This window comes from Geotrypetes seraphini, chromosome 4 (assembly GCF_902459505.1).
Source record: "Geotrypetes seraphini chromosome 4, aGeoSer1.1, whole genome shotgun sequence".
Classification (NCBI taxonomy): Eukaryota; Metazoa; Chordata; class Amphibia; order Gymnophiona; family Dermophiidae; genus Geotrypetes; species Geotrypetes seraphini.
The window spans coordinates 94579497-94591545 of record NC_047087.1 but is presented as its reverse complement, the minus strand read 5'-3'; the positions used below and the strand labels follow the sequence as shown (position 1 = coordinate 94591545).

At 44.3% G+C, this 12049-nt stretch overlaps 1 protein-coding gene across 4 annotated transcripts in view; it reads left to right on the top strand.

Annotated features, from left to right (window-relative positions):
- CEP97 (centrosomal protein 97) overlaps window positions 1-12049 on the top strand; it is a 118354-nt gene that overhangs the window by 80304 nt on the left and 26001 nt on the right. For all 4 annotated transcript variants that reach the window (XM_033940933.1, XM_033940930.1, XM_033940931.1 and 1 more), the window contains exons 9-10: window positions 4640-5375; window positions 5894-5969. In XM_033940933.1, the coding sequence (XP_033796824.1) occupies window positions 4640-5375; window positions 5894-5969 (812 nt within the window). The remainder of the gene's footprint in view (window positions 1-4639; window positions 5376-5893; window positions 5970-12049) is intronic.

Genomic DNA, 12049 nt, shown 5'->3' with positions numbered 1-12049 from the left:
GCTAGAAACCAACAAATTTTATTCATATAAACTCAAATCAAAATAAATGCATGTATAAATACATGGATATAGAGTCCTTTGTCTTTGGTGACCTGACATGGTCTGTGTTTTGGCTTCCAATCAGAAGCCTGCTTCAGGGGCGTGGGAGTCGGTCTGAAAAAAATGTGGGAAGCAGGATTGAACACATCAACCTAGAAACCAACAAATTTTATTCATGTAAACTCAAGTCAAAATAAATACATGGATATAAAGTCCTTTGTCTTTGGTGACCCGACACGATCTGTGTTTTGGCTTCCTATTGGAAGCCTGCCCCATGGACGTGGGAACCTGTTCCTTTTTTTGTTTTTCTGTCTTTCCAAGCGCTATTTGGTGACGTCATCCTCTCGACACAGGGCGTAATATTTTCCCCACACACTAACCTATTTTAAGCGTGCATGCATCGGAGCTTTTTTTCCCTGAGTGCATCGAGTTATTTCATGATTAGCACTTGGAAAGTTTTGTTTTATGGTAAGGACCTTGTTATTTTAAATTCAATTTCAAATTCTGGCTCTAAAAGGTTTGTTTTCAAGTTGTTTTTATTACTAAATGGGCACTTTTCTTTTCTTTTCATTTTTTATTCCTCTATAGAGTTTTAAGTTCTACGCCGTACAAGTGTATGTATTAGTTTGGAGGTAGGAGCATCTTGTTTTTCCCACTCTTTGTATTTAATATGCAGGGCTTGAATTCCTCCGGATTTTTTTTACAACTTCCTTTTTCTTACATGCGGAACTTGTGGTCTTCTGTGTTTATATCTATAATTTCAGTTTTAGCAGCATGTATTTCCACATTTTACCTTATTTTAGTAATCTATATTTCTTTTTTTGAAACCGCGTTTTCCTTTGTGCATTTTTATGATTATGTCTGTGGTTATCCTTTCACTTTTTTTCTGGTTTTCATTTTTTTTGTAATTTGTACTTCAAGCACAATAGCGCCATCTAGTGGGTAGGTCAAGAATGTGTTCAGTATGTATCCACATGCATGAACGTTGTTCATTTAGGGCAGGGGTGCCCAATACGTCGATCGTGATCGACCAGTAGCTCAGGAAGGCAACGTGAGTCGATCAGCCTTCCTCTCCAGTGTTCTCTCTAGGGCCTTTTAGCTGGGCGGTCTGCCCAGCTGACATCTGCCGCTGCTGAACATTAAAACCCCCCCCGAAAAAAAAACCGGCTTGGAGATTTCAGGCCGTAGTGAACTTATGCTCCGGGCTCTAACGTGTGTGTGCCGGCTTCTCTTCTCTTCCCTCAGAAACCGGAAGTTATGTCCGGGGGGGGGGGGGAAGGGAGAAGGGAAGCCGGCACGCACATAGCGTTCTGCGGGCTAATGCGGGAGACAGGTTAGTGAAGCATTTGTTCTTCTTCCTGCCGGGTCCTGCCTACTTTCTGTTTCCGCGAAGGCAGGACCCGGCAGCATTTCCCCCAATAGGTTGATCACGATCTTGGGCTGATCAGCCTTCCTCTTCCCGACGGCAGAATTGACGTCGGGGAGAGGAATGCTGGTTGGCCGAAGCAGGGAGAGCTTGGGGCCTGTTATTGGTGGTGTTTGGGTCCTGGTCCCCGATGGCAATGGCAGTGGCAGTGGCTTGGGGGAGGGCAGGGAGAAAGAAAGAAAAAGGGCAGGCAGGGAGACAGAAGGAAAGAAGAGAAACAGAAAAAAAGAAAGGGAGGCAGAGAGAAAGAAAGGGCAGGGAAGAGGAAGGAAAAGTTGGGGGAAGGAATGAGGTCTGGAGGAGAGGAAGCATACAGGCTAAAAGAAGGGAAGAAAGATTGGATGCACAGCCAGAAGAAGAAAGTGCAACCAGAGACTCATGAAATCACCAGACAAGGTAGGGAAAATGATTTTATTTTAAATTTAATGATCAAAATGTGTCTGAATTTATATCTGCTGTCTATATTTTACACTAAGGTCCCCTTTTACTAAATCGCAATAGAGGTTTTTAGCGCAGGGAGCCTATGAGTGTCGAGAGCAGCGCTGGGCATTCAGCGCAGCTCCCTGCGCTAAAAACTGCTATCGTGGTTTAGTAAAAAGGGAGGGGGGTATATTTGTCTATTTTTGTATGGTTGTTACTGAGGTGATAGTGCATAGAGTCATCTGCTTTGACATCTTTGAAAAACCCTGGAATAGGAATGATAATTAACATTTTCTATGCGTACAGTGTGCTTTGTGGTTTTTTTTTAATTTTATTGTTGGTAGATCATTTTGACTTGGTCATTTAAAAAGTAGCTCGCAAGCCCAAAAAGTGTGGGCACCCCTGATTTAGGGCTTCTTTTACTAAGGTGCTCTAGCATTTTTAGCGCACGCAGCAGATTAGTGCATGCTAACTCCGCGCTATGCAGCTAGAACTAACGCTAGCTCAATGTTGGCATTAGCGTCTAGCGCGCGCAGCATTGTAAAAGGAGCCCTTAGTCCCTATATGTTCATGATGCTGCCCCTTTTATTGTTTTTTCATCTCTGCTTATGATGTTTTTAAGATTTTGAAACATTTTAATTGTTCAATAGTTTTTATTAGTTTAATTATTTGATGATATTTGTTTTTTTATCACTAATAATAAAACCCTAAGCGCGCATGCGCACTCCTACCTGCATGATCCATGCTCTGTAGCTCTGTGGCTTCGCATGCGCAGTAGAAGGAGTCAGCAGTGGTTTATTTTGCACATGCGAGGCACCTTAAGCAGGGACGCACACAGGTGACTCCCCCCTCCCGCCCTCACTCCGTCTAACAAAGCGCGGCCCGCGGTCTGGCTGGCTCCCTTTAAATCCCTTGCCGAAGTTATTTTTAAATTGAAAGCCGCCACCACGGCTCCTCTTACGAGCTGCCCTTGTGTCGGAAGCCTCTCTGAGGGAAGGAGGCTTTACTAGCACCCGTTAATGTAACGGGCTTAAACACTAGTGATTTATATTTCACATGGTTATATTTCACTAGTTGACTCTGATATTGGTTTTATTCATGTTCATTTGATGTCCTCATATGATTTATGGTGCATTTATTGATTTAATTATTTGATGGTATTTATGCTGTTTTATGATTCGTATTTTACCAGTTGATGCTGATATTGATTTCATGTTCATTTGATGCCTTTTAGTTTTTAAAGTATATATTTGTTATTTTTGATATTCACATCGAAGCTGTACTGAGTTATGTTATTTTGGTTTGTATTTATGCAATATAGAAACATAGAAAAAAGAGGCAGAAAAGGGCTATAGCCCACCAAGTCTGCCCATTTCAAGTATCCCCTCCCCTGAATTCACTCCCTTAAAGATCCCACGTGAGTATCCCATTTTCTCTTAAAATCCGTCACGCTGCTGGCCTCTATCACCTGGAGTGGGAGTCCATTCCAATGATCCACCACTCTTTCGGTGAAGAAGTATTTCCTGGAGTTGCCATGAAACTTCCCTCCCCTGATTTTCAGCGGATGCCCTCTGGTGGTCGAGGATCCCATGAGCCAGAAGATATCATCTTCTGACTCGATGCGTCCCGTGATGTACTTATACGTTTCAATCATGTCTCCCCGTTCTCTTCTTTCCTCAAGTGAGTACAGCCGCAATTTTTTTAGTCTTTCTTCATACGTGAGATCCTTGAGCCCCAAGACTATCCTGGTGGCTGTTCGCTGAACCGACTCGATCCTTAGCACCATGGATCTGTATAACGGCATCATCAGGTCTCCTGCTGACGAAACCTCTGCGGATACACCCCATCATTTGTCTTGCCCTGGAGGAAGCCTTCTCCACTTGATTGGCAACCTTCATGTCCTCACTAATGATCACCCCTAGATTCCCTAGATATGTACACATTTTTTCAGAACGACCCCCACGCCCCTGAGGCAGGCTTCCGATTGGAAACCAAAACACAGACCATGTCGGGTAACCAAAGACAAAGGACTCTATATCCATGTATTTATACATATATTTATTTTGACTTGTGTTTATGATTAAATTTCTTTATTACACGGCAAAGTGCAGAAAAACATTGCAAACAAAATATAGCAGGTTCCCTTTATATACGCACATGTGAATCCCATCCCCCCCATACAGACATGTCAGGATCACACAAGGCATAAGCAGTCAAAGTCATAAATTCAATAATCGGCTTTGAGCTTGAGGAGTAAGACCCATCCAAAAATGTTCCCAAATCATAGAAAAACGATAACCAGGTTTGAGTTTATATGAATAAAATTTGTTGGTTCCTTGGTTGATGTGTTCAAACCCACTTCCCACTTGTTTTCTCCTTCTGGAGACTTAAACAGTAAATAGAGAATTCTTAGCTATGAAAAGTAAAGAAAAATCTGGACATCAACTGGGGTTTATAGCAGTATAATGGGAAGTAAAGCTGACAGACTAAATAGCTCTTGCTGATCTTATTTTTTTTGTCATACTTAAATAAGATCTCTGGTAGTGTTCCATCTTCCATACAAACATTTTATGACATAGTATACTAGTAAGTTTATACTGAATCTGGCTATTGTCTTTTGTATCAAGATTCTATCTTTAGTTATAATACTTTGATCTAAAATAAATACTTTCAGTTTATTTCAAGTAATTTGCTTTTGTTGAGGGATGCAGTTTCTCAATTTTTTCTTCTTCTTTTTTTTTTTTTTTTTTTAAGAACCTGTAATACAAGTAGATTCCTGGCTGGGAGCAAACGCCAATGAAAACCCTTGTGCAGTCAGTATCTTCTCGAGCTCTAGGGTCACTGGAAGACCTGCTCTCAATGATATATATCTGGAGGATAGCCAAACTGATGAAGATAAACTTAACTGCAGTCTTCTTTCCTCCGAGTCTACCTTCATGCCTGTTGCTCCAGGTCTTTCTCCAGTATCTCCTGTGGAAGAAAGGGTACCTGGAATGACTACTGAACCAGATGCCAGTGATAGTGTGCTGGAAATTGTGAAAAAGTTCAATAAAGAGAAGGAAGAAAAACCAGAAAAGACTTCCTTAGGCACAGGAGAATGTTCTCTTTTAGGAGAGGAAGGGGTATTCCCTTCCTTTGATCTTCAGATGTCCAATGAGAATGTTACTCCTAGATTGGGCAAGCATCCAGTGGACTCTTCTGTGGTGATGGGCTGTGATTCAGACAGTCTTTCCCTGCCTCATGTGGAGTCTGCAACCAGTACTAGCTGTCTTGATATGGTCTCTGAGAAAACTGAAGCAAAGGGCTCAGCTTTCCTAGACCAAGATTCAGATAGACTCCAGAAAATGAACAAAGCAGCTGTAAAGCTTCAGGCCTGTTGGAAAGGTTTCCATACCAGAACATATAATCGCAGAGCTCAAGAGGCTCGCTATGAAATCCGGCTCAGCAGAATGCAGGAGCACATCCAGTTCCTAACTGAGGAAGTCACCAGGTAGGTGTGCCTGCTACCTATTACTTCTGCCATCTGTTTCTCATCCATAATGAAGACGTGTTTCACTTGGTGGCTTAGGTGCAAGGTAGGCAAGTACAAAGGTATCCATGGTCCTGATACCTACTCTTTCTCTCCAAGTTAGGTACATTCGTCATCCCCTTCAGTTTCTTCCTCAGACAACTATACCTTTGTAGGCAACTTTATTTATCTACTCCTGTGATTATTTTTTTACTGACTAGATTTTTAAATATTTGCCTTAGATACTCGTATATCCCATTCTTTTATTTAGTGCATACTGTATATGATATGCTGTACAAAAATAAACCATCTGCTCATCATGTGAAGCATTGAAATGCTGCCCCAAGTGTAGGCAGGGCCATTTTTTTTCTGGGACTGATTTACAATTTGGTTTAGTGAGAGGAATGGGTGGGATTCAAGCCTAGGTCAGCAGGTGTACAACTTTCCCCCATTTCTTTAATAGTAGAGGGTTAATTGGCCTGCACTGTTCATTGTTGTAGGTTAAAAAAAGAGTGTGAAGAGGAGCAGATCCAGAGACTTGTGCAGGAGGAGGCTGTTAAATTCCTCTGGATCCAGGTAAGTGTATTCCCTGCAAAGATCATAACTAGTTGGTTTTTGTTTGGGGTTTTTTTTTGTACTTTTTGGAACTAGAGAATGACACGGTGAAAAAATCTGTCCCCGTCACTGCCCCGTCCCCTTCACCGCCCCGTCTCCACCAATCCCTTCACCGCCCCGTCATCGTCACAGCCATCCCTTTCACCGCCCCGTCACCGTCACTGTCATCCCATTCACCGCCCCGTCATCGTCCCCGCAGCATTCATATAAGCCTCAGTACTGCAATATTTAGCTTATTCCTTCCTTATAAATCAAAGTTCTGGCTGCTGAACTAGAGAAAGATGTTCAGCTGGCAAGGCTTTGTTTATAAATTTTTATCAACACAACTAATATACTACTTTATCCTAAAGCAAAAAAAGAAAATAAATATAATTTTTTTTTCTACCTTTGTTGTCTGGTTTCTGCTTTCCTCATCTTCTCATTCAATTCCTTCCATCCACTGTGTGTCTTCCATTTGCTCTGTTACTGTGCCTCTCCCTTCACCCCCCTCCCCAATTGGTCTGGCACCCATCTTCTTCCTTCCGCTCCCCCATAGTCTGGCATCTGTCTTCTTCACTTCCAGTGTCTTCTCCCCACTCTGTCTTCTACATTTCCCTTCAGGTCTGTTCCTCTCCACCCTCCTTCAATGTCTGTTTCTTTCTACCACCCTTCAGCTCCTCTCGTGCAGCCTATCTATCTACCTCCCTCCCTCTTACTTTCGTGGCATGTTACAATGTAATTTATGCAAGCCTCTGGAGCCTGCGAGCTCTGTCCCCAAACAATCTCGCTTCTGTGTTCCTATTTTTGCCATTTCTAATATCTCCCCTATGTATCTGATATTGCCTCCCCCTGTGTCCATATACCATCCCCATGGAATGTATGTCCCCTTTATGTCTCTGTCCCTATGCCCCCATGCACATAATTTCCCTTCTGTTTCTGTTACCTTCCTGTGTCCAGATGTCCCCTGCCTTCCTCTTCCACACCAATGCGTCTCTTCTCTTCAACCCCATCTAGCTTCTTTCCCTCTTTCTCCCCCCCCCCTGCTTCCAGCTTCTGGCTCACCTGCCTGCCCTCCCCTTTCTTTCCTGCTGTGGGTTTCTTTCTCTCCCTCTTCATCCCCTTGGCCCAGAATCTCTTTCCCTCCCACTCCCTCCTTCCTAGTGTGAGCCAGGAACATGCGCGATCGCGCGGTCCAGCATCCCTCTCCCGCCCAATTGCAGCGTTCAGTCAACTCCCTCCCTCCACCTCACCTTAGATGATGAGTTTGCCAGCTTTCTTTTTTGCCCAGCCACACGCGTTCAGCAGCCGCACATGCGCGGCTCTTTGAAAGGTGCGGCTGGGCGAAAAAGAAAGCCAGCAAACTCTGCATCTAAGGTGAGGTGGAGGGAGGGAGATGGCGGAACGCTACGATCGGGCGGGTGGGGGCTTCTGGACCGCATGATCCTTGATTGCCTCACTGCGGAGACATTCATTCACCGTTCCATGGGGCGGTGAATGGCCTTGTCCCCGCCCCGCAGCGACCACTATTTTTTCTTTTCCCGTTTCAGCAGGTTACCCACGACTGCTCGCGGCTAGCCGTGGGTAACAATCACCATGTCATTCTCTACTTGTAACGTTGAAATAGCAGTCCTGTTAATAGCAGGCAGTTAGTAATTTTACTTTAATACTGTCCTAATGATGCCAGGACAGGAAATTTTCTGACAAATGTCCAGATTCGCAGCTTCATCAGCCAATGCTTTATTGCTTATAATTGTTGGAATTCCCGAGAAGCTGCTCTGTAGCTTCTCTCTACTCCTAGAGAAACCAATGTGGCATACATTTGATATTCTGTAACTTTTCACATCTCACTGATGCATATGTAACATGTTTGTGGAATCAATGTCGGTGTTCATTACTTGGAGAGAGGTGCAGTTCCGTTGGTGGTGATCTTATTAATATGCCTGCTGTGAGAGGAAAGGAGAATTTTAGGAAGCTGCAAAATAATTAAAATGAGAAAGCAAGAAAGGGAGAACATAAAGTTGATATCTTAAGAACTGTTGGTGGCTCCTGCTGGAAGGAGGTCTTGGACGAGATCCATTAAAAGGTAGCTAAAATAAATAAGTGTCAGGCCTTGAGAAGATTCAAGTAATATAGCTCACTTTTAGAAAAAATGGAATAAAAACATGGCAGATAAAGGCCAGAAGGCCCATCCAGTCTGCCCATCCGCAGCATCCATTATCCTCCTCTCTCTTAGGGGAAGATTCTCAAATGTTGGCGGTAAAATCCAACAGACCACTGTCATGGCTGCTACTGTAACGATTTCAAAAAGGTGAGTCATTCTTTAAAAAACACGCATGTAAATGAGATTGGCAGAGAATCACAGAGGGTTGCTAAATTTGCATGCGCAGAATAAAAACACAAATAAATTGAAGATTAGCAGGAAGGATACCCACTCCCTCCTGCTGCCGATGTCAATCAGCACCCCCTTCCCCCAGCAGCGAGAAGGATGCCCATTCCCTTCCACTGCTGCTGTCAAGCAAACCTTCCTGACATCCTTCTCGCCCCCCAGCAGCAGAAGAGATGCCAACTCCCTCCCAACACCAAGCAACCCCCCCCCCCCCAACACCCACCTGGCAGCAGGGGAGATGTCCACTCCCTCCTGCTGCCAAGCCAACCCTTCCCCCGGCAACAGGAGAGATGTCCACTCCTTCTAAGCAATCCCTCCCCCTGGCAGTGGGAGGAATGCCTACTCTCATCGTAATACCTCCAATGACCCTAGTGTGAGTTCTTAAACAATGGAGTAACGTGCTCAAATTTGACTTTCCAAAAATTAGTCATACCACAGTGTTCTGTTTTAATTGTAACCTTTTCTGATTCCCTTTACTTAAACCAGCACAGATAGAATTGCAATTGTCCAGCTGAGCAAAAATAACTGACTGGACCAATACTGCAAAATGGTGTTGGTAAAATAAAGAGCGGACACTTTTTAATGTGCGTAAACTAAAAAAAACCTTTTCTTAATCAGATGATTTACCTGATGATGGAAGGAAAGAGAAGAATCTAAAATGATTCCCAGTACTCTAGAAGAGAACTCTATTGGTAGAACTTCACTAGTATTAAGTGTAACTGTGCTTGAATATTTGCAAATTCGGGACCAAATCAAAGCAATTTTGTTTTAGTTGTAATTTCATTTGGACCTGAAGTGACCAATGGTGTAGTTTGGAAATACATGAATTAATATTAGCATAAAAATTGCTCAAATTCCTGTAAAATAAAAATATCATTGGCATATGTGAATAAAGTTACAATAGAGCTTAATGGAAAGAAATGTAATGTAGGCATATAAATATTAAAAAGAACAGGGGACCCCAAAGTTTGAAGACCACACTGTAGATGTTGTACCATTGAAATTTACCATGTATGATCACAATGACAGAAATCCTTGGAACTAATTGAGGATGTTACTAGTGCTGCCCAATTCACGATTCGAATCAGTTCACCGATTCACTTCGGGTGAATCGATTCAAATTGATTTGAAACAAAAAAAAATCGGCTTCCTGATTTGGCTGACTCTCCCCCCTCGCCCCCTAAAGCAGGAGCGGCAGCGCTGCTCTTGCTGGACGGCCACTGCCGCACCTGCTTTAGAGGGTGAGGGGGGAGGGTCAGTCGGAAGTGCTGCTGTCCGGTTTCCCCCCGGCCTCCCCGCACCATTTACCTTATAGGAGCAGACTGCAGACAAGATCATGGTGCTAGCGATCTTTGCAAACTGTTTCAGAGCTGTTTCCTCCACTGCGATCCTGTCTCTGACGTCGGAGGTGAGGTGGGACTGCGGCAGAGGAAAAAGCTCCGAAGCAGTTTGCAAAGATCGCTAGCATCGCGATCTTGTCTGTAGGCTGCTCCTCAAAGGTAAACAGTGCAGGGAGGCCGGGGGAAGCCGGACGCCAGTAGGAGGCCAGGGGGAACACGCAGGCCTTCCGAGGGTGGGGGGGGGGTGAGCAGTCCTTTGGAGTGGGAGGTGGGACAGGCCTTCAGGGGGGACAGGCAGGCAGGCCTTCAGGGATGGGATACAGGCCTTTAAGGGAGGGGGGGAGAAACCTTCAAGGGGGGGACAGGCAGGCCTTCGGGGGGGATGCAGGCCTTTAAGCGGGGGACAAGCCTTCAAAGGGGAGAGGCAGGCCTTCAAGGGGGGGACAGGCCTTCAGGGGGAGCTGAAGGCCTTCAAGGGGGACAGGCAGGCCTTTAAGGAGTAGGATGCAGGCCTTTAAGGAGTGGGATGCAGGCCTTTAAGGAGTGGGATGCAGGCCTTTAAGGAGTGGGATGCAGGCCTTTAAGGAGTGGGATGCAGGCCTTCAAGGGGGGGGACAGGCCTTCAAGGGGGGACAGGCCTTCAAGGGGGACAAACCTTCAGGGGAGAGGATCCTGGTGTAGAAGTACACAGAGGGAGGGAGGGCAGGGGGGATTCAAAGAGACATGCATATGCCGAACTTTAGGGGAAAGAAATAATGGTTCTAAAAATAGAGGAGAGGGAGAGAGATGATGGACAATGGGATTTAGGGAGGGAAGGAACAGAAAGGGAGAGAAGTTGGACACAAGGGATGGTATGGAGGGTGATAGAGATACTGGATAGGAGGGCAGTTGGGAAAAGAAAGGGAGATCTGGTGGACCCTGGGGTGGTGGAGAAGAAGGGAGAGATGCTTGGTGAAAGGGTAGTTGAGAAAAGGTGAATCTGTGGATGGAGATGAAAAAAAGGAAAGATGCCAGACCTCCGGGGGAGGGAAGGGAAATGGAAGGGGAGGACAGAGATGGCAGATGGATGGTTAGCACGGAGAAAGAAGAAAAAAGGAGACTCTGGCAAGCAAGTTATCAGAAGACAACCAGAGCCTGGGACCAACAAGATTTGAATAATGACCAGACAACAAAAGGTAGAAAAAATAATTTTATTTTCTGTTTTGTGATTACAATATGTCAGATTTGAAACGTGTATCCTGCCAGAGCTGGTGTTAGACCGCAAACATGAGCTAGGATTTAACAGAGAGAGGAAAAGTCCTTTTTGTTTCTTTATTTTGTTTACACAACAGCGCCAATGTGGTTAGGAGAAGGCAAAGGGGGTGAAGAAGCTATAAAATAAACCCACCAGGATGTCTGAAAAAAAACAAACACCTAATTGGGCAGGAAAATCGAATCGAAAAAACCAATTCAATAGGCTGAATAGAATCAAATTTTGTTTTTTTCTGAATCGGGCAGCATTAGATGTTACCCTCCAAACCTAAATCAGGCAATAGTTGATCAAGAATATCATGGATCATAACATCAAAGGCTGCTGAAAGATTGAATTACAATAAAATTGCAAAGCAATTCTGTGAAAGTAAACTTTGAATTTTAGAGATCAAGGATAACAATAAAGTTTCTGTACTGTAGTTGGAGTGAAAGCCATGTTGAAATGGAGATAGTATGAAAAACTTGTCTATATAACTTGATAATTGTTTAGAGATTATGGATTCAATTTGGTTAAGAAAGGTATATTAGGGGGGGCGCTAGTGAGCACCGCTGTAAATGGCAGCGTAGTGGAGTTGCTCCGCGGCTCAGATCCCTAAGAAGAATCAATTCCTCTATTTCCTCGACTACGATTTTTATGCGACTAACAGGATTCCCTGCATAAAGATGTCAACTACCAAAACTAGTAAGAGAAAGAGCGTTGAGCCCATATCGCCGCAAAAAAATCCACCTGCAAAGGACGAGACAGACTCACTGCAAACTGTCATGGCGGAGCTCCGTTCCATGCGTGATCTGCTGACCACTACAAATCAAAACACAGAAGATATTAAAACGGAGCTTGCCTCCCTGACGATCGAAATGGCGGTCTGCCGCTCCAGAATTGACACAGCCGAACAGAAAATCGAGGTAAATGAAAACAACATCAAAACCCTGCAGCGTCAAGTCAAAAAAATCGCCATCTTGGAACAAGAGCTCGAGGACGCTCAGAACCGCTCGCGAAGAAACAACTTACGCGTATTGGGGATCCCGGAGACGAGGGAAGGCAGAGACACTATCGCTTTTCTGCAAATGCTTTTACCAAAAATACT